Below are 20,029 nucleotides of genomic sequence, written 5' to 3' on the forward strand. Positions count from 1 at the left end.
AGTTAAATATTTTATTGTTTTTATCTAGGTACCTTGAATATTTCTAAACTATTTAAAATTTAAATCGTTTCATTATTTTATTAAATAACTATAATATCATACAGTTAATATTATATGAAATATAAAACAACAACAAATATATCGTTTATTTCGATAGAACAAAGATGCTTATAAAATGATTGCAAACATGGTTAGTTATTATTTAAATTAAAACATAACAAATTAAATTATGAATTTTGCGAAATTATAATAATTTACATAATTTCGAGATTTGATGAATCTTTAAATATTTATATAAAAAATGGTGGCCATTAATTTTGGATATTTTTAATTATGATAAGTACAAATTATGTCGAACCATAAACAAATAGTATCACAAATAAGTCAAATAATAACATACAAGAGCAAGTTATAAGTAGTACAATAAAAGCCAAAATATTTAAAAAATATATATTATTTCCATAAAATGGTAATATACAATAATATACTTTGCTGAATATGCAAATATTCAAGTCTGTTCTTTTTTTATTTACAATAAAAAAAAAAAAAAAAATTGTTTTAGGGATAATATACTCGTATTATTCCCCACATTAATTTTGTAAAATATTGACGAATTTTTGACCCCCTCCCTTTTCGTCATCACCCAATTGAAAACTAAGTACAAACTTCAAAATTGAAAATTAAAACATTTTAACCTTTTTATGAATGACAACATACAAAAACATAATAGAACCAACACAATTATCAAGATTGCTTCACTCAAAATCTACAATATTTTATTGATAAATTAAAAAAAAAAAATAATAACTAATTAATAGTAAACTAACTTATATAATGAAAATCAAAAAAATAATAAAATAATTTTAAATGGAAAAATAAAATAACTGAATTATAACATAAATTATAATTTATGTAACATATTTGCTTATTATACAAAAATGTTTCAACATAATAATACAATTTTAATCCACTTTAATAATTGATGTTTACAAGTGTTGCTTAATTATATAATATGAATGTTGATATTTAATATTTTATTTACCATTCCATTAATTTAATACTCTTTTTATATTATCTATAATACTTAATGCATTTTGAGTCAAAAATATGGAAAGAGCTATTTACAGCTTGTTTATAAATGAAAATGTATTAAATTCTACTATTCAGTAAATTTATATAAATGCCATAAACTATACATTTTTACTCTAACTAAAATACTTATAAATATTTTAAAAGTATATTTTAGCAGTTTAAGTAGAATATTATTATGTTAACAAATGTTTTAACAGATGAAAACAAAATATTATATTTTATTATAATACACAAAATATCAAAATTTGTAACGATTTTGTGAATCATAATAATTGATTTATGAGTAAAAAGATTTTGGATCTCACTTAATGTTAATACAACATTTCGAGGGTTACTGCATATTATTATGTTTTATCCTTATTAATTATCACTTATTACTAATACATAACATTTTAAATTTTAAGTATGGATCAAATAATTAATTGTCTTCTTGTTATTTTTTATATTAAAGTGAATTTATTATGTATTGCAAATTTTAAAGTAAGAAATTTTAAAGCAAGGTTAGAATATTTTAAAATTTAAAAAAATATACTTTTACTAAAAATAAATTAGTTACAATTTATACATGAGTTCAATATGTAATGTTTATTACAAATTAATAGCAATGAGAATGATTTAATTAGGAAGGCACTCAGTTGTGTCACCTCACTAGAAACAAAAACAAAAGTTACAATTTTAAAATTCTCATAACTTGCTTCAAAATTAAAATATGTGTGGAGGGACTGAAATAATATTCTTACTTTTAAATTGGCAGCTATAATATTCAAGCAACTACATTATTTTGTTAACTTGTATAGTTATTGATTTTGCAATAAACTATAGGATAAAATACTACCCATATAAATACTATAGAAATTAATAGGCATTAATGTTGAGTACCCTTTCGTACTAACTGAGGAAAACTACTCTTTGGTTGTGCAGTATTAAATTTTGATGCAATATAAATAAATGGTTCGAATAAGCTAGTACGGTCTAAAGCATTAACTTCAAAATGTTTCATTTTTTCTCTAATAGACCAATGGGAAGCTCGACTTGTTGGACACTCTAAAGTTGGAGCTTTGATATCCATTTCTCGCATTCTATGGCCAACAATGACATAAAACGCCTAAAAAATTAAATATATCAAAAATGAAATGTATTGTCTGGTTTATCTTAATAAAATAAGAAGATACACTATTTAAATTTCTACAATATTTACATCTTTTTTTTCCTTATTCTTATCAATTTCTTTTTTTAATGTAACCAAGCAATCAAATGTTTCTGGTCGACTTGTATCATATACTAGAATAAAGGCATCTGCAATGGACGCATACTGCTTAGCTATTTGACCAAAAGATAGCATAAGCGAAGGATCTGGATTTGAATACAGTCCAACCTCAGGTAACTGTGTCAAATCCAAACCAGCAGTATCATAAAAACGAACTTGTTCACGTATCCCTTTGTCAGTTTCTATAGAAGCCTGGTATATATCCTCAATAGTAGGCCACAGTTTCTATAACCAAAATTAAAAAGCAATAATAAATATTAACAGTGCTCAGTGTTCTAATAAACTCACATAATTTTTGCTATAATGCCCATAAATAGCTTGTTCCAATATTGCTGTCTTACCAACGCCTTTCACGCCAAATACAACGACACGATAATTTTTTACCATTTTTACACATTCAGTTAAATTAAAATTACAAATAATTACAAATAAAGAAAAAGTTGTGGATATTATAATAGGTATAATGTATATGATCATAAAATCTAGACACTGACATTATATATTTGTATTAAATTAATTATTCGATATTAATTTATAACATTGATTTAAACGAGAAAAAATACCATTACAGCGAAATGTGAATAGTGATTATTTCAAACATTTTTTTTTAAAAATTCAAGTATACATTTAAAAATCATTCATTGTGAATGGTGATAACACCACAGAATAGATACGGTCTTAGATTAATGATAGTATACTATCTTATAGGGTTTTCCACCATACCGCACTCATAGATAATAAAAGATCTTTTATTATCAATGATCGCACTATAATCGCCAATCGCCATAATAGGTATCAGAAACACAGAGCTAGACAGTAAGTTGTATGAATAGACAATAAAATTATACGGGATCGAAAGAAAATCTAGTGACGATCTCGTTATCTCGTTCCTAACATCAGTTTAGCTGATAACATAAACCGATTTTTTTGTTTATACTTCATCTTGTTAACTTGCAATAACAGTTTTAAACGTTCAATTAGAAGTTAGCATATTTTTAAAAACACAAATACTTTTGAAAATATGTCGGACGACGAAGAAATAACTTACGTAAAAAAACAAAAAACAATACACTACGGTTCATTAGAAGATCAAGAACGTGTCCGTTTATCATCTTTGGCTTTTACTGAAGGCGATGCTGAACCTAAAGTTGTAGGAGGAAATATAAACGTATCCAATGGTAATAATAATATTAAATTGACTATAACGAATCTAACTAGAAAGAAATGTAAAGTAGGTATTTTCATCAGATTATAAATTACCTATGTTGTTGTTGTTTGCAGAATATTTTGATTTGGAGGATGCTATATCTAAAGACAAGCAAGCTTTACTTGAAGAATTTGAACGTAAAAAGAAAGCCCGGCATGTGCAAGTTTCTACTGATGATGATGAAGTTAAAAAAAATCTTAGGAAGCTTGGACAACCCATATGCTTGTATGGAGAAGGACCAGCAGAAAGAAGAAATAGATTGAGGGAACTGCTTTCGAGGTATTTGACATTAATTTTAAAAATGTATTTTTTTATGACTTAATGAATTACTTATTTTAATAACATTAGGATTAACATACATTGTTTAATTATGTCTTAGAGTAGGAGAAGATGTTGTAGCAAAAAAACCAGAAGAAGAAAGAGAAAAACGCCAGCAAATTAAGGATCAAGATACAACCTGGTATCATGAAGGGCCACCTTCACTACTAGATGCTCGTTTATATATGGCAGGCATGTAATATAAATTATGTGCTTTTATGTGTATAAACATATTGTATTTTTAAATTAAAATTTAATTATTGTAGTACATCATACAAACGAAACATATTTTTATTTTTGACGAACAATGAACATCCCCTAATATTGTTCATAATTATTTATTGGTTTAATGCTCTTTTAGAGTATTCATTGTTGAGATCACATATTCGTTTGGAAAAGCTCAGAGAAGAAGCTAGTATACCTGAATCAACACTTACAGCGCGCTTACAAGATTTACACAAATACACAACATCTCTTTCTATTTATTGTAGTCAAATTGGAGATACTAGACCAATTTCATACTGCCGATTTAGTCCTGACTCGCGGTTTATAGCTACATCATCTTGGTAAATTATTTTTTATTCTTTTATTTATTATTGTATTTATACATAATGATTTCAGGAGTGGTTTGTGTAAATTATGGTCAGTTCCCGATTGTTCATTAGTTCAAACATTCAGAGGACATAATTGTAATGTCTGCTCTATCACATTTAATCCACATGCTGGTACTGCTGAAAATATTTGTGATCTCGTATCATGTGCCAGTGATGGTTCTGTTAAACTGTGGTCCATGGATAGGTAAGTTATTTTACTACTTGTTTGTGTGAAGTATGTGATGAACATACAATATTATAATTATATTTGTTTTAGTAAAAAAGAAGAACCTGTAGCAGACCTGGAAGGCCATGCACCATTTAGAGTGTCAAGAGCGGATTTTCATCCATCTGGTCGATTTTTAGGAACTTGCTGTTTTGATAATTCTTGGCGATTGTGGGATTTAGAACAAGGGGAAGAAGTTCTCCATCAGGAAGGACATTGTAAACCAGTTTATTGTATGTCATTTCAGTGTGATGGATCAATTGTTGCTACTGGGTAAGTATAATTATTTTTTAAGTTTATTTAATATTTTAATAAAATTCTTTTTTTTTAGTGTACATATCATGTTCTAATTTATTATTCATTATCATATTTTAATTTTTAATAGGGGCTTAGATGCTTTTGGTCGTGTTTGGGATTTGCGTACAGGAAGATGCATTATGTTTATGGAAGGTCATTTAAAGTCTATATATAGTATAGATTTTTCTCCTAATGGGTAATTTTTTATTTAACAAAAACTTGTACGGAACAATACTCAACTATAATGTATTTTATTTTAAGTTACCAAATGGCCACTGGTAGTGAAGATAACACATGTCGTATTTGGGATGTTAGAAAAAGATCATGTCTATACACTATTCCAGCGCATATGAGCCTTGTTTCAGGACTGAGATACCAACCTGAAGGTCATTTTATAGTCACGTCTTCATATGATAACACAATCAAGGTACTAATAATAAAAAAGTAGTGTTAATTTGTTTAGTAAAAACATTTATATTTTTATAGATTTGGGCGAATAAAACATGGCAAATGTTAAAAACACTATCTGGACATGACAACAAAATCATGGGAGTGGACATATCACCAGATTCTAAATATATAGCTTCTTCATCATATGATAGAACCTTTAAATTATGGGCTCCTGAATACACATCATAGTTTTTGAGCTTGGCTGATTAAATAATAATTATGTTATTTTATACTTGTAAAAATAATGGAGTTTTCAAATAAATTGCATATTACATTTTTTTTCATCTGATATTTCTAATCTTTGCTATTACTGCTGCTACTTTTGAAGTAGCAATTGCTGATGATTTCATGACGTACTTATCACTTTCTAGTCTTAATAAATTCATAATTTGCATAGTAGTTTCATTTAGTTTGACTCCGAGTTCTTCTAATACATATCCCAAGTATTCTGAAATTATATATAAGTTGAAGAGAATAAATTGAAAATTAGTATCAACATACAGATCAGCTGCTGATTATATATTGTACACAGGTTAAAAATGTAATTAAAATGCTTGATTTTATTTATCAAATAATATTTATATGATAATTTAAAATTCATTAAAAACTCGTGGTATTGAATCAAAAAATGAATACAGCTGAAATTCTTGGAACTAGTCCATTATATAGATTATCCAATTTTATATGTAAAATAAATTTATATTTCTATAATCTTTAAGCATCTTAAAAACTTTAAAAGCAATAATTACTATCTTATAGGGAAATTAAAGCAACACCTTCCATAACACGGATTGAAAAGTATGGTATAATGAAAATTTACTGCGGAAAAAATTATTTATTTAGTGATTTAACCACAAAATATTTTAATATTGAGTCATTATCATATTTAGTAAAATGTATTTATAAAAAATTTTACCAATATCTGCAGCTAGTTGCTGAGCAGCCAAATCATTTATTTCTCTTAATGATTGTATCTGTTCTACATACACATCACACGTATTTCTTGCTAATATTCTTAGTAAGACATTAGTAAAACTTTCTTCTGGAGAAGCATCTGTGTAACGTCGATCGGATATACTTAGAACTACAGTCACTGCATCATTATCTCTAACTAAAAATGGTTCAACGTGTTGAGGAAGAGTGATTAAATACTGTCCAATCTATTAAAAAGCAAAAAAATGTTTATCTTATATTTTTAATCTTAGAAACAAATGGGTACATTATTTATAGTCATAAATAAAAACATTACTTGAGTAATATATTCTCTAGGAGATAGTCTATGAGCATCAGATGTTTCCTTACTAAATTTCACTTTTTCCAGTTGCTCTAAATAAAATGATATTGGTTTAAATGATATTTTATAAAAAGTTTGGTATATATGAGAGCACAATTTTTCTGTAGCTTGAATTGATTCTTTAAATAATTTCCAGTCATTATCTATTAAAAAATTATGAATTTTATACAAAAATGTACAAAATATATATATATAAAATAAAATAATGTATAAAATAATAATAACATATTTGAATAACATTGAATTTGAAAAGGATTACATCCATTGATACTCCATGAAATAATAAATAAAATAAACACTTGCACAATATTTTTAAAAACTTAAAGCATACTAATGCATAACTAATAGAAATTATTTATAAATTGAAAAAAAAACATACCACTTTTTAATAAATCAATAACATTTTTTAACTCAATTTGCTTATCTTCGACTAATAAATATTTTGAAACATTTAATGCTCGTTGTTCATTTGTTAAAATACAACATTTAAATTCTGATTCAATAAAATATAATTCTCGTAAAAATTCTCCTAAAAAAAAAATTAAGTCTTATACATATTACAATAATTCTAGGTTTTTGAATAATTACCAGAAGATTGTAAAAACTTTAAACATATTTGAAACAAATTCCAATTTTCTCCAGGTTTTATGTTAACTAATATTTTCTTTAACACATCTTTCCCTCCTTCAATAATGTTAGAAAATATTTTCTATAAATTAAATCATTTCTCAATATAAATATTTAAAAGTAGTATGTAAAGTAAAATTATTTTTATTACATTAATAGCAAAGATCATTTCAGGAAAAACACAGTGATTAAAAACAGCACTTCGGCGTTTTGCTTCTTCCGATGCTCTAAAAACAGTTAATTGAGACTGACCAAAAGCTTGAACTACATCTACTAAATCATCTTTGTTGAACGCAAAATTAGTAATTTTTTTTGAATGCTCATATTCAAATTCTTTATAAGAAACGATTTGTGGAATCAATGGTCTGTAAATACTTGTTAATATGCTATCCCAATCAAATGAATCACCTATACAAATGTATTTTTTAATGAAATTTTATTCATAGTAAATAAATAAAATTCTTACCAATTTTTGAATCATTTTTAATATTTTTAATAAATACGTCAGTAGCTATAAATAAATCTAATAGTAAAATAAGTGGTTCTTGATGGTTTTTGATAGAAACATCAACCAATTCAAACATTGGAAGTTCTAATATATCGAACAAATCTCCATATGATAAAATTAATTGACGTTCTATTTCAGGTTGAACTTCATTAGTAAATAATTTTTTATACAAAATCATCTGTAAATAATTTTAACTCATTAAAATTTTAATATTCAAATATAATATACACTGATTTTAATTACCAAGTGTTTACTGTTTCTATATTATTTTAAATCATATAAAATAGATAGAAATGTCTAAAAACTTATGAACTGTTAACTTCTTCAAATAAACAACGCTTATTAAAGTTATAAATCGTAACTGACTCGTATATTTGAAAGGAACAACATAATGTATTTACACATTTTAGTTTATTATAATAATTTATACTTAACTCTATCCAGCAAGAGAGAACACACCAATTCTGTGCATGTAAATTGATGGCTGAAGCCCCGTTTTCTAACCCAAAGAACCCAACTTTTTTAAGGGGGGTTGATCAGAGTCTCTGTGGTACATCTGCCACACCAACCATTGACAATAACAGCTACGATTGGAGTGGTTTTGGTGAAAATGCTAGCTGGGATCTGGGAACTATATAGGGATTGGGGTTATATAGAATAAACCAATTTTTTTCTAAGTGCATTTTCTCACCCAACAGTAATGATATCGAAACAAATAAAATTAAGTGAAATTTATAGGTATAAAACTAAACTTGTACATTTTATCAATAGTTATGTATTTTAGACTAATTTTTACCAGATTTTAGGTATACACATAATTGTATTATAATAATGCAGTAGAATTTTGGTAATCACTAATCACTAATCCGTCAGGTATCAAACCAGAGTACTGCCGCATTACAGAATTACCGTATTGACAGAGATTAACATAAAAACAGATATTTACTTATTGAATTTTAAGTTTTTACTTATATTAAAAAACAAATAACTTTTTATTAAAACACAACAATTAAATGTACAATGTACATACATACTAATTTATTACATGCTATGTTGAGTTAATCTTTTGATGGGACAGGTTTAAAATAATTAAAAATTATGATTGTACAATTTTTTCTTATAGTATTCTTCTTCGATAATAATTTTAAGATTATTTTCCAGATAACACCGAAATATAGGTTTATATAGCTAAATTATTGGATGTACCGGATTATCAAAATTCTACTGTATAATCTATTAATCTATAAATACTAGTACTCCATGCAACATCCATTGTATATAAATTATAGGTGATGTATTGAATTATTTTAGATTTACATAGTCAATAAGACAATAACTTACTTGCTGCTTTTTACATTCTATTAATGCTTCATAAAATCTTTCAAAAAACTCTAAAGGATTTTTAGAAAACTCATTGGCATACATTTTTGATGACCACTCTTTACGTAATCGGTTTTTATTACATTTCAAATAATATTTGATAATCTGATCATGCTTTTCTAAATCAGTAAATATATTTACATAATGCTTTGATTCGTCTGTAACACACATTATAAAATATATTCTATACATACATCTTTATAATATAACAAATTATTTTAGAAACTTATTTTTCATACCAATTTTTTCATTTTCAAAAGCCACGTTAACCAATGGAATCAATATTACTTCAAATTTACTTTTTAGCTCTTCTAACTGATTTTTTCTTTCTTCATAATCAGAATTATTTTCCAAAACTGCTAAAGAACATTGCATTCTGATCAATCTATTAGTTACTTGATCTATTTCTCCATTATCCATTAACTAAATATAACACATTGCATGATGTATTTTTTCTAATTATAAATCAGTTATTATAAGTAATTACTATTTCAATATCAGTAATAAGTTTTGTCCAATTGTCTGCTTCCTCCAAAGCATTTTTGGTAACTTCCATATTACATTTGATCCTATCATATAATTGAAGTTTCAATAATGATTCACCAGTGTTACTTTTTACCTATTCATCAAATCAAAAAAAATAATGAGATCATAATTATTATTTTTCTTTTGTACTAAATCTAGTTAATTACTGTATTAATTTCTTGTTTTAAGTCAACAATTTTTTTTTGGATATTTTTCGCTTGATTTTCAAACTGCTCAATGTCATTGACAACTTTTGGTAGAGAAGAAAGCACTTGTATTGTGGTTTCATCGAGTACCTCATGTACTTGTTCTACACATAATTGTAACTTTTTCAACATAGATGGAATAGCCTATTTTAATAACAAATATTTATGTTTATCATAGATTGGTTTTTTATTATATTATACCACAGTGATATAGGCATTATTATCGATTATCATGAGTACGTAAAATATGCAGTAAATATATAGTATAAGTAATTCGCCCCTAATATTTATGTTATTAATTATATATAATAATGTATTATATATTATACACACCTCGCGACATTGATCTGGAGGCTTATCCTTTAATGTATTATTAATCCAATCTACAACACTAAAATCTTTTTCTGAAAATGATGAAATATTCTGTAAAAATAAAATGAAAGACAAATTTATAAGCTATTTATTAACAAAAATAATTTTTTTTAAAGTCGAAATTACCATTATAATTGAATTCTAATGATCCCAATCCCAAAATTCTGTGCAAATACAATCAAATCGTGTTTAAACCTTAAAATAAAATTGTATATTATAGGAATATTAGACTTGAAAATATCGAATATAATATTAATATTTAATCACCGTTGTACACAAATTTCTCCAAAGAATAAAATAAATAAAAAAACGTTTGAACTGTAGTAGTACAGATTGTAATATAATTGCCATAAACAGTAGCAGTGTAGTTGACAGTTAGTAATCGTAGACGGTTGATAGATAGGAAAATTAATTATAATCGATATAGAAATTATAAAATTCACAGAACAATAATAAAAATAAAGACTCAGCACTCAGAACAATCGTCAAGAATTGACGAGTCAAAAATTTTAATTTTTAATGTATCTTAGTATCTTACCAATTATCTTAAAGATTTTAAGATAACAAGAGAATTAATAGTTTATCACGGTGACACGCATCCTACCATAATACAACCTATATAAATATATGGGAATATAGGATCTAGGGATACAACAACCACGAAATATAAAATAATTCTGTGACAACAACATTTACACAAGAATGGTGACTGATAAAATGATAACTGTGTACTGGTGACGCCATCTATAATAGCCACGGTCCACCGCTAATAACTTACTGTTCTATGCTAATACGCAAGACGACTGTTATCTTCCGATGGCCGTTATCGCCTATCGAACATCCAGTTGGAACTTCACTACTTCAGTCTTGGTAGTAAGTTGGTGACTGAATTGATATTTTCAATATTATTATTATGCTTAAAAATTAGAATACGCCGCCGCGGTGATGCAACGATTGAACGATACCACCACCTCTGTGATTTCATGTAAATTGAAAATAGCTGATTGAATAGGTTCGACAACATTATTGGATACGTGCAGCATTTATTCCACTGCAATTACCTCACGTTCGGCAACAATTTCCATCCCGGTTTGTCGTCACCGACACTGATGGTCGCTCACGCCCGTTACAGGTTAACATGATCAAAAGGTCCAACGCCAAAGAAATGTTCATCATACGTGCGTTGGAGAAGATTCTCGGGGACAAAGATATCAAAAAGTCGTATCACGCAGAGTTGCGGAAGGAATGCGAAGCCGCTCTGCGTTAGTAATATTTATTGGATTGTTAATGTTTACAAGCCACTCAAATGATTCATTTAAATTTTTCTTACGTTTTCTAGAGAGTATAAAATCCGAGTGCCAAGCTGAAGAAAAGACAGATACATCGTCTGCCTTGCCCTTGCCTAAAGATGGCACCTCAGCTATATCGGCAGAGAAATACTTCAGACCATTTGAATTAGCTTGTCAAAGTAAGTCGCCCAGAATTGTCGTAACTTCATTGGACTGCTTGCAAGTAAGTCTATTTACTATTTATTCTGTGAGTACTTACAAAACGATGTGAGTTGCTTAATGTTTTGCTAATCAATGGTTTCAGAAACTCATTGCATATGGTCACTTAACGGGCAACTGTACCAATGATACGGGCAAACCACTGATCGATAAGATTGTAGAAACTATCTGTGATTGTTTCACAGGATGTCAAACAGATGAAGGCATTTTATTACAAATTATTAAAGTAAATATATTTATTTAGAATTTTATTTTTGTAAAATTATGTTTAAAAAAGAAAAAAATTTCTAGGCTCTATTAACCGTGGTTACTAGTCAACACGTTGAAGTCCATGAAGCAACAATCTTAAAAGCAGTTAAAACATGTTATAATATTTATTTAGCTAGTAGAAATTTAGTTAACCAGACAACAGCTCGAGCAACTCTCACCCAGATGTTGAATGTAATCTTTACTCGCATGGAAATGCAAGCAATGGAGGTAGATGTGCCTAAATATGAGTCAGAAATTGTTGAGATGTGTGAAGTTGATGAAACTGTTCAGAGTGATGACTTAGTCAATCAAGATATTGACGAAAGCATTATTTATGATCTTGTCAATGATATATGTGATTCTGCTATACAAAGTATTGATCAAGGTATTAAAACAAAAGAATTAGCCCAAGATATTATAAGATCTATGTCACAAGTAAGTTATTCATTGTCTTTGAATTTATAATAAATATAATGACCTATGCTTAATATTTGTTTAGGAGAGTTTGGAAACTACAAATGAAGCTGAATGTAAAACAATTACATCTTTTAATCATATTTTACAAAAGGATGCCTTTCTAGTTTTCCGATCTTTATGTAAGTTATCAATGAAACCTTTGCCTGAGGGAACACCAGATCCAAAGTAAGAATATTTGTGTACCTAAGGCTTAGTTCAATGATTTGTATTGTTTGTTTTTAATAACATTTTAAGGTCTCATGAACTACGTTCAAAAATCTTGTCTTTACATCTTTTATTGTCCATTTTACAAAATGCTGGACCTGTGTTTCGTACCAATCCAATGTTTATAACAGCAATCAAACAGTTTTTATGTGTTGCTTTATCTAATAATGGTACATCATCTGTACCTGAAGTATTTGAACTTTCACTAGCTATATTTTTATCTCTGCTATCACGATTTAAAACACATTTAAAAATGCAAATTGAGGTAAGCAAAAATTGAAGTCCTGTTAATTTAATATAATTATTTTGTTTAAAATGTTTGTTAATAGGTTTTCTTTAAAGAAATATTTTTAAATATTTTGGAGACTTCAAGTTCAACCTTTGAACACAAATGGATGGTGATTCAAGCTTTAACACGTATTTGTGCGGATGCTCAAAGTGTAGTTGATATGTATGTCAATTATGATTGTGATTTGTCTGCTGCAAATCTCTTTCAAAGGTAAATATATATATAAGTAATTAATAAAAGTTTTGTTATATATTTAATCTAAATAAATGTAATTGTGTTATAGACTAGTTGATGATCTTTCTAAAATTGCTCAAGGTCGTCAAGCAATTGAACTAGGTGCTACTCTAAATCAAGAAAAATCTATGCGTATTCGTGGACTCGAATGTTTGGTGTCAATATTGAAGTGCATGGTAGAATGGAGTAAAGATTTATATGTTAACCCTAATTCTCAGACTAATCTGGGTCCAGAAAGAAATGTACGCGAATATGATGCCAACGAGTCAGGTGTTACTCAGGACAGTCTTAACTCGTTTGATGGCAGTGAATCTAGTTTAACATCAAATAGTTCGGGTAACAAAGAAGCTCCAGACATGCCTCAACAATTGCAAGTGCTTAAACACCAGAAAGAAGTCTGGGAAACAGGCATCCTTATGTAAGTTTTTTAAATAGTTTTATTAAAATTAGTGGCTGCTTTCGGTTAGTTCAGCAAGTGAGGTAGCGCCTAAAATAAATTTTTAATTGAATAATACTTAATAATATGTGTACCGTTTAGCTCATCATATTTTCAAAACTTATAAATCATTTGAAATCCATAAATGACTATTAGCAGAAAGTTTATCTTTTTTAAATACATAAATGTTTAAAAAAATATATAAATGAAGTTTAGTTTTTTATCTACCCATGTGCAACATTTTAAGATTAAGTTCAACAAATTAAATCTTGTGTTCTGTCTTTGGTTTTTATAATAATTTAATTTTTAAGTAAATGCTTAACCTTAGTAATCTTACTATTTTCTTAGTTATTCCATTTTAAAAAATAAGGTGTTTTTTGTAGTTTTTAATTATTGTAATGAGCATGTAAATTTATTCTTGATAATGCGTGTAAATATGCATTAGTTGCCAAGAAAAATATATTCAGAACCATTAATGATTTAATTACATAATATTTGATGATAACTGATAATATTTTAGGTTTAATCGTAAACCTAAACAAGGTATACATTTTCTTCAAGAACAAAAACTTCTTGGAACTAGTCCTTCTGAAGTAGCTGAATGGTTTCATGTTGATGAAAGATTAGATAAAACAGCTATTGGAGATTTCCTTGGAGAAAATGAAGACTTTAACAAAGAAGTAATATTATAATTATTAATTGCTTAAGTATATATCTTGTATCATATTATATAACGGATAGGATTCTGAACAGAATACTATATAATTTATGCCAAGCTTATCAATTAATCTTGGTGAATGACTTTTTTGATGTTCCTTTGTCACTTGTCTCTTATACAAAATATAATATGTACTGGTAGACAGTTAATAACTTGATTGTATTGATATATAAGTTTAAGCTTTAACTCGGCAATGTAATGATGGCATAAAATATTTAGGTAGTAGCTCTATTCCACTTATTTATTGTGTATAAGTACATTGTTCGTGTATATTTAAGTACCACCTACAAAAATTTTACTTGATAAAAACAACATTTTATTCCAAAAAACTTTAAAGGAATAGTGACTAAAAGAGGGAAAGTTATTAATTTAAGTAGTTGGTAAGTCATTATACTTTAAACATGTTCAAGATATATTGATTTTAAATTTTGATCGTTGACAGCTCTTTCTAAAGAAATGAATAATGAATCCAATAAAAATTGACATGATTTCTATTCCTCAAAGCTACAACTACTCATCTATCTATTGCATATTATAATTCAAAATATATTAAATAAATATTTGTATTTAAAGTAATAATTATTATCATTATTAATAGTAAAAAATTGTTTTAGGTTATGTACTATTACGTTGATCAAATGAATTTTGTTGGTAAAGATGTTGTTACAGCATTGCGATTTTTCCTTGATGGATTTCGGTTGCCGGGTGAAGCTCAAAAAATTGATAGATTATTAGAAAAATTTGCCAGCAGATGGTTTGAGTGCAATCCAAAGTAATTGTATTTATAATTAAATATTTTTTAGTCATCAAAGATTATCTTTAAAAAATGACATAAATAATTTATGTTATTTTTATTCTCAGCAATGGGCTCTTTGACAGTGCTGATACCTTGTATGTGCTTTCCTATTCAATTATTATGTTAACTACTGATTTGCATTCTCCACAAGTCAAAACTAAAATGACCAAAGAGCAGTATATAAAAATGAATAGAGGTAGTTGTATATCTGATAATAAAGATTTACCTGAAGAATACTTGAGTAAAATATATGATGACATTGCTGGTCATGAGATTAAGATGAAATCAACAGTAAAACCAGGAAAACAATGTATGTATTTTGGATCATTAAATCTATGTTAATATTCCTCACCTAATTTATTTATTTCATGCATTAGTAATTCCAAATGAAAAAAGACGAAAAGTTTTATGGAATATGGAAATGGAAGCTATAGCAGTAGCAGCTAAAAATCTTATGGAATCTGTTAGTCATGTTCGAGCACCATTTACTGAAGCTAAACATTTAGAACATGTTAAACCCATGTTTAAGGTTTGATCTTGTAGTCAATATTTATTTTGAATAATTATAATCAAGGTTTTGGACTTATATAATTTTTTTTATTTTTACCAAAACAAGTTCGAGTGTCGACATATTTTCAAAGTTATTATTTCCTTATCTCAAATGATTTTTTAGTGTTATGATAAAGGTTTTTCTGCTTTTCTATTTTAGATAAAAAATATTTTAAGTGCTTTTTGTTAACTTTCTAGAGGCTTTGTGTCTCAACCCTGGTTATAAAGTACAACTTATATTTATTTTCTAGATGACATGGACACCATTTTTGGCAGCATTCAGTGTTGGCTTACAAGATTGTGATGATCTAGAAATAGCTATGTTGTGTTTAGATGGCATACGTTGTGCTATTAGAATTGCTTGTATTTTCCACATGACTGTAAGTTTGAATGATACACTTTTATGTATAAACTGAACATGTATTGATTTTAGTTGGAACGAGATGCCTATGTTCAAGCTTTAGCACGTTTTACTCTATTGACAGCTAATTCGCCAGTGACTGAAATGAAAGCTAAGAACATAGAGACAATAAAAACTTTAATTACTGTTGCATATACTGATGGAAATTATCTAGGTTCTTCTTGGCTTGATATTATCAAGTGTATCTCACAATTGGAGCTTGCTCAGATGGTGGGCACTGGAGTCCGACCACAATTTTTATCACAAGTTATTAGTAAAACTTATCCTCCTATTGAAGCCCTTAGTCAAAAGTTAAATTTTACTACATTAGACTGTAAGTTTTATACCAATTTTTTTTATTATGTCAAGTACTTATGCCTTTTCGTCTTTAGCTAGTGGGAAAGGATCAATAGGAGAGACAAGTAGTCAGAGTGTTGTAGTTGCTGTAGATCGTATATTTACTGGTTCTACGAGACTTGATGGAGATGCCATTGTAGAGTTTGTCAAAGCATTATGTCAAGTATGTAAAGCTTTTTTTAAATTTTAACATTGCATTTGCATTATCAAATTTTGTCTTTAGGTTTCTATTAATGAATTAGCCAGCTCCACAAATCCCCGTATGTTCAGTTTACAAAAAATTGTAGAAATTTCTTACTATAATATGGGGCGTATTCGACTTCAGTGGTCAAGAATGTGGCAAGTACTAGGTGAACACTTTAATCGTGTAGGATGTTATCCAAATGAAGATATTGCAACTTTTGCTCTGGACTCGTTACGTCAATTATCCATGAAATTTATTGAAAAAGGAGAGTTTGCCAACTTTAAATTTCAAAAAGATTTTTTGCGTCCATTTGAAATAATTATGAAGAAGAACCATTCTCCTACCATTAGAGATATGGTAGTTAGATGTATTACTCAAATGGTGAACTCACAAGCGGCTAACATTAGATCTGGGTGGAAAAACATATTTGGTGTATTTCATTTGGCAGCTTCTGATCATGATGGAGCTATTGTTGATATGTCATTTCGTACAACTCAGCATGTAATTAGTAAGTAAATATACAATTATTAAATAAATAACTAATTTTGCAGAATTTTTATTTAATTTTTATTTGAATAGACTTGTTCTATAAACAAAATTGTATAATTATGATGGAATCATTCCAAGATGCTGTGAAATGTTTATCTGAGTTTGCATGTAATGTTGGTTTCCCAGAAATCAGCATGGAAGCAATACATTTATTGCGCACATGTGCAGACTGTGTTCATGATAAACCTCAAGTAATTTTTTAATGATCAAAATCAGAATAAGCCATAAACAATTTTATATATATTCAGTGATGTGGTGAATGGGGTTTTATGACATTAGGTGTCATGAAGATATACAAAATAATAAATATTAAATTAAAAATAAAATTATATATTAAGGGGTTATAGAGTGGGTTTAGTACTGCAATATATATTTCATGTTTTATATTGTTTAATAATGTGTACCACACCACTGCATATGTACATATGTGTATACATATGTTGATTGTAATTAATAACTTGATAATATTTTGTTGTTTTAGATATTTGCAGAACATTTTTCTGAAGAACCCTCTTCTATAGAAGAAGATGGTGTATGGGTACGAGGATGGTTCCCATTATTATTTGAGTTGTCATGTATTGTTAGTCGATGTAAATTAGACATTCGAACACGTGCCTTAACTGTACTTTTTGAGTTGGTTAAAACTCATGGAACTGTATTTAAATTAAACTGGTGGAAAGACCTTTTCAATGTACTATTCCGTATATTTGATAATGTAAAACACCAAGAACACAGTGTTGAGGTAATGAGTTAATAGGTATATTTTAATATGTGTATGAATTATAACACAAGTTTAACAATTAAAATAATGTGTTATGTTAGAGAATTGAATGGATGACAATCACATGCAACCATGCCCTGACATCAATTGTAGACGTTTTTACCCAGTACTTTGATATATTATGTGCTATACTGTTGCAAGATTTATATGCACAACTTCAATGGTGTATTCAACAAGGTATTATCAATAAATTTATTTATTCCAGTTTTAAATTATGTTATTGATTTATTATTTTATATCACAGACAATGATCAGTTAGCTCAGTCAAGTACATACTGTTTAGAAAATTTGATAACATCTAATGGTTCAAAATTTGATAAAGTAAATTGGGATTGTACTTGTCAGACTATTGTATCAATGTTTGACAGTATGATGCCAAAACCATTACAAGAACAGAATCTTAAGTCCGAGGTATGTATATTAAATGTTTTTAATCATCATGAAAATTGTGTTTATGCATTTTTAATTATAATTTATTTGTTAGCATGGTAAACCAGACATCTTAATAACTGCGAAATGTGCTATTCGCCTTGAGCTTATTCGTACTGTGGACAATATTGTGTTCTTTCCCTCCACATCCCGTAAAGAAGACCAAGAGTATTTAGCATTAGCTCAAAATACTACAATCAACCAGAATACTGAAATAGTGGAACAACAACAAGAGGAGCAAGGAATGTTTAGCAACTTGAGTTCTGAACATTTGTTCATGTTAACTGATTGTTTGTTGCGCGTTCATAACTATACCAAACAATATAACTACACATTGTTGCAAAACATTCCCCAGCGAAGTTATGGTTAGTGATAAATTACAACAATTAATTCTTAATCAAAAATATTATCATATTTTATTTATCTTTTTACATACTTCTATAGTTAATGACGATATATCAAATATGTTGACGCAAGAAACTCAGAGTGTAGCTTGTGTATTGAGAATAGTACTGAAAGCTATATGTGATGAGTCACGGCGTATGCACTGGACACATGCACAAAACGTCGCTAGTACTGTTGTAAATGATTCTTTTCAGTACTATTTGTCATTGAATAATCATTACCACCGAACTTCGTGGAATCCTATTTTATTGCTCATATTTACTAAACTATACAAATTACCCGAAGATAAGGTACATTACAGTTATATTAATTCAAAATTATAGTATTTATAAAAATGAAACGTTAATTGTTTACAGTTTGCTGTACAATCTTCTACACACTATCCTCTGTTATGTGAAATGATCAGCATTGATCTAAAACCTGAATTGAAGACTGTTCTTGCTAGAATATTTTCACGCATTGGACCAGTTTTTAAAATTACGTAACAATATATTAGCCACAGAACTGTTACATATTTTATTATATTATTATCATTAACATGAGGTTATTGCTCACTAATTAATTATAGTCTTGTAACACAAAGATTATGATCACCAGAGCAAATTAATGGCCAATAGTACACACTCATTGATTACAACTATATATAAATTAGTAAATAAAGAACTCTGTTTTTACTCTTATTACTATTTTCAATTATTTTTGTTAACTTTGCACATTATAAATCATAAACATTGTGTCGAAGTGTATTATTATTTATTGTATCACTTGTTTTTCAAATGAATGTGATTATATTAAATGTTTAGTTTAATCCTTATGAGTTGTTTTATAAACTAGTTTTTTAATTATTGTATTATCTAAACTACTAGAATGTGCTGATATAACCGTCCCAAAATATAATATAATATATTTTTCATCTTGTGAATTTTATTTTATAAGAATTTCACTTTGTGAAAGTCATTAATTGTTTACTATGTGTCTTATTAAATGTTTGTTATATTTCATTTGTTATCGTAAAATTTTATTTAAATATGTTATCTGCAATATAAAATTCGATTTTTTTTTTTTAAATTTCTGACCATTCACTTATTGAACTTTGTGTTTA

General features: G+C 27.7%; 4 protein-coding genes across 5 annotated transcripts; 2 read left to right on the forward strand and 2 right to left on the reverse strand.

Annotated features, from left to right (window-relative positions):
- Positions 1 to 436: 436 nt before the first annotated feature.
- On the reverse strand, positions 437 to 3,079 carry kappaB-Ras (NFKB inhibitor interacting Ras like 1). The gene is made up of 3 exons (XM_015516420.2): positions 2,648 to 3,079; positions 2,291 to 2,584; positions 437 to 2,197 (listed from the first exon to the last, which is right to left on the reverse strand). Exons 1-3 carry the CDS (start codon positions 2,834 to 2,836, stop codon positions 1,958 to 1,960), a joined length of 723 nt encoding a protein of 240 aa, XP_015371906.2. The 5' UTR covers positions 2,837 to 3,079; the 3' UTR covers positions 437 to 1,957.
- Positions 3,080 to 3,228: 149 nt separating this feature from the next.
- U4-U6-60K (U4-U6 small nuclear riboprotein factor 60K) lies at positions 3,229 to 5,734 on the forward strand. Its single transcript, XM_015516419.2, has 9 exons — positions 3,229 to 3,537; positions 3,641 to 3,845; positions 3,946 to 4,076; positions 4,246 to 4,450; positions 4,506 to 4,682; positions 4,755 to 4,976; positions 5,089 to 5,196; positions 5,262 to 5,427; positions 5,487 to 5,734. Exons 1-9 carry the CDS (start codon positions 3,381 to 3,383, stop codon positions 5,637 to 5,639), a joined length of 1,524 nt encoding a protein of 507 aa, XP_015371905.1. The 5' UTR covers positions 3,229 to 3,380; the 3' UTR covers positions 5,640 to 5,734.
- Positions 5,455 to 10,967, reverse strand: Cog7 (conserved oligomeric Golgi complex subunit 7). Of its 2 annotated transcripts, XM_015516418.2 has the most exons (15): positions 10,630 to 10,967; positions 10,489 to 10,557; positions 10,324 to 10,413; positions 9,952 to 10,134; positions 9,747 to 9,878; positions 9,499 to 9,682; positions 9,221 to 9,417; positions 7,838 to 8,057; positions 7,523 to 7,779; positions 7,333 to 7,453; positions 7,124 to 7,273; positions 6,700 to 6,887; positions 6,367 to 6,610; positions 5,724 to 5,898; positions 5,455 to 5,652 (listed from the first exon to the last, which is right to left on the reverse strand). In XM_015516418.2, exons 2-14 carry the CDS (start codon positions 10,489 to 10,491, stop codon positions 5,732 to 5,734), a joined length of 2,136 nt encoding a protein of 711 aa, XP_015371904.2. In that variant the 5' UTR covers positions 10,492 to 10,557; positions 10,630 to 10,967; the 3' UTR covers positions 5,455 to 5,652; positions 5,724 to 5,731. The 2 variants fall into 2 exon arrangements, with proteins under 2 accessions (XP_015371904.2, XP_015371903.2); XM_015516417.2 differs by having other exon boundaries at positions 5,455 to 5,898; positions 10,630 to 10,966.
- A 241-nt stretch (positions 10,968 to 11,208) lies between these two features.
- Positions 11,209 to 19,741, forward strand: Sec71 (ADP ribosylation factor guanine nucleotide exchange factor Sec71). The gene is made up of 23 exons (XM_015516421.2): positions 11,209 to 11,624; positions 11,702 to 11,874; positions 11,956 to 12,096; positions 12,162 to 12,554; positions 12,619 to 12,761; positions 12,831 to 13,065; positions 13,130 to 13,299; positions 13,373 to 13,741; positions 14,280 to 14,439; positions 15,092 to 15,249; positions 15,339 to 15,583; positions 15,651 to 15,802; positions 16,074 to 16,202; positions 16,256 to 16,556; positions 16,615 to 16,742; positions 16,803 to 17,271; positions 17,343 to 17,503; positions 17,794 to 18,054; positions 18,135 to 18,270; positions 18,338 to 18,504; positions 18,578 to 18,887; positions 18,967 to 19,217; positions 19,284 to 19,741. The coding sequence occupies exons 1-23, from the start codon at positions 11,501 to 11,503 to the stop codon at positions 19,410 to 19,412; spliced, it is 4,905 nt and encodes a 1,634-aa protein (XP_015371907.2). The 5' UTR covers positions 11,209 to 11,500; the 3' UTR covers positions 19,413 to 19,741.
- The last annotated feature ends 288 nt before the right edge of the window (positions 19,742 to 20,029 follow it).

The sequence above is a fragment of the Diuraphis noxia genome, unplaced genomic scaffold (assembly GCF_037042655.1).
Source record: "Diuraphis noxia isolate RWA-SAM2 unplaced genomic scaffold, SU_Dnox_SAM2 contig0004, whole genome shotgun sequence".
NCBI classification, from domain to species: Eukaryota; Metazoa; Arthropoda; class Insecta; order Hemiptera; family Aphididae; genus Diuraphis; species Diuraphis noxia.